The sequence below is a fragment of the Procambarus clarkii genome, chromosome 73 (genome assembly GCF_040958095.1).
Source record: "Procambarus clarkii isolate CNS0578487 chromosome 73, FALCON_Pclarkii_2.0, whole genome shotgun sequence".
NCBI classification, from domain to species: domain Eukaryota; kingdom Metazoa; phylum Arthropoda; class Malacostraca; order Decapoda; family Cambaridae; genus Procambarus; species Procambarus clarkii.
The window spans coordinates 26,384,201-26,385,918 of record NC_091222.1 but is presented as its reverse complement, the minus strand read 5'-3'; the positions used below and the strand labels follow the sequence as shown (position 1 = coordinate 26,385,918).

Genomic DNA, 1,718 nt, shown 5'->3' with positions numbered 1-1,718 from the left:
TGCTACAAGGACTCCTAGCAACTCCAAGACTGCACCAAGGACTCCTAGCAACTCCAAGACTGCTACAAGGACTCCTAGCAACTCCAAGACTGCTACAAGGACTCCTAGCAACTCCAAGACTGCTACAAGGTCTCCTAGCAACTCCAAGACTGCTACAAGGACTCCTAGCAACTCCAAGACTGCTACAAGGACTCCTAGCAACTCCAAGACTGCTACAAGGACTCCTAGCAACTCCAAGACTGCACCAAGGACTCCTAGCAACTCCAAGACTACAACAAGGACTCCTAGCAACTCCTAGACTGTAACACGGACTCCTAGCAACTCCAAGACTACAACAAGGACTCCTAGCAACTCCTAGACTGTAACACGGACTCCTAGCAACTCCAGGACTACAACAAGGACTCCTAGCAACTCCTAGACTGTAACACGGACTCCTAGCAACTCCAAGACTGCTACAAGGACTCCTAGCAACTCCTAGACTGTAACACGGACTCTTAGCAACTCCCCCCACATTTAAGCACAAACAACAACTTCACTATCCACCCCCAATCATCCGAAATCCCTACGTATGATCATCATGCGAAAACAAAGTCATGCTGAATCACCACGAACACACTAATAGCCTTCAAGCAGTAGTTACGTCGAATGGCTTCGTACCAGAATAAGGCCGAAGTATCTTGCGAATCTTACGAGTTCAAATTGCATTTGCACGCGCGTGCACTCTAATAATCTTCTAAGTATTTAATCCGTAGCTAATTACGAACGAGTTCAGTATTATGTGTATAATGAGGAAAGTATTTTATAAATAAAAAGATTTAATGGCTGATAATTTTACTACTAAATCTAAATTAATCCAATTATTGCCAGACTTTTCCTAATTTTCTCTCTAAATATCCAGTCGCTATATTTGCTGCAAGCCGATGAGTAGTGATGAGTTGTGATGAGGTAAATCCCTTCTCTCCCTCACTACTCACAACTTCCCTCCCTCTCTCTCCCTCACAACAGAACGGCACCGCTCCTGTGTTAGTAAGTCCACTACGGGCTCACCATAGCCCGTGCTACTTGCCCCGCTCCTGTGCCAGGTAAGTCCACTACAGGATCACCATAGCCCGTGCTACTTGCCCCGCTCCTGTGCCAGGTAAGTCCACTACAGGATCACCATAGCCCGTGCTACTTGCCCCGCTCCTGTGCCAGGTAAGTCCACTACGGGCTCACCATAGCCCGTGCTACTTGCCCCGCTCCTGTGCCAGTTAAGTCCACTACAGGATCACCATAGCCCGTGCTACTTGCCCCGCTCCTGTGCCAGGTAAGACCACTACGGGCTCACCATAGCCCGTGCTACTTGCCCCGCTCCTGTGCCAGGTAAGTCCACTACGGGCTCACCATAGCCCGTGCTACTTGCCCCGCTCCTGTGCCAGGTAAGTCCACTACGGGCTCACCATAGCCCGTGCTACTTGCCCCGCTCCTGTGCCAGGCAAGTCCACTACGGGCTCACCATAGCCCGTGCTACTTGCCCCGCTCCTGTGCCAGGTAAGTCCACTACGGGCTCACCATAGCCCGTGCTACTTGCCCCATCCCTTCCCCTCTCAGTGTAAGACAACTGTCTCTTCCCTCCCTTTCCTTCCCCTCTCAGTGTAGAACACCTGTTCCATCCATATTCCTTCCCTTTACTCCATTAGTAAGAATCTCTCCCTTCAACTCGACAGTTGGCAAATTCC

At 50.1% G+C, this 1,718-nt stretch overlaps 1 protein-coding gene across 1 annotated transcript in view; it reads left to right on the top strand.

Annotated features, from left to right (window-relative positions):
• The window catches only part of LOC123751949 (salivary glue protein Sgs-3-like), a 3,197-nt gene extending 2,899 nt beyond the window's left edge, over positions 1-298 (top strand). Inside the window, exon 3 of the mRNA XM_069312870.1 lies at positions 10-298. Coding sequence (XP_069168971.1) covers positions 10-298 — 289 coding nt within the window. The remainder of the gene's footprint in view (positions 1-9) is intronic.
• Positions 299-1,718: the final 1,420 nt, after the last annotated feature.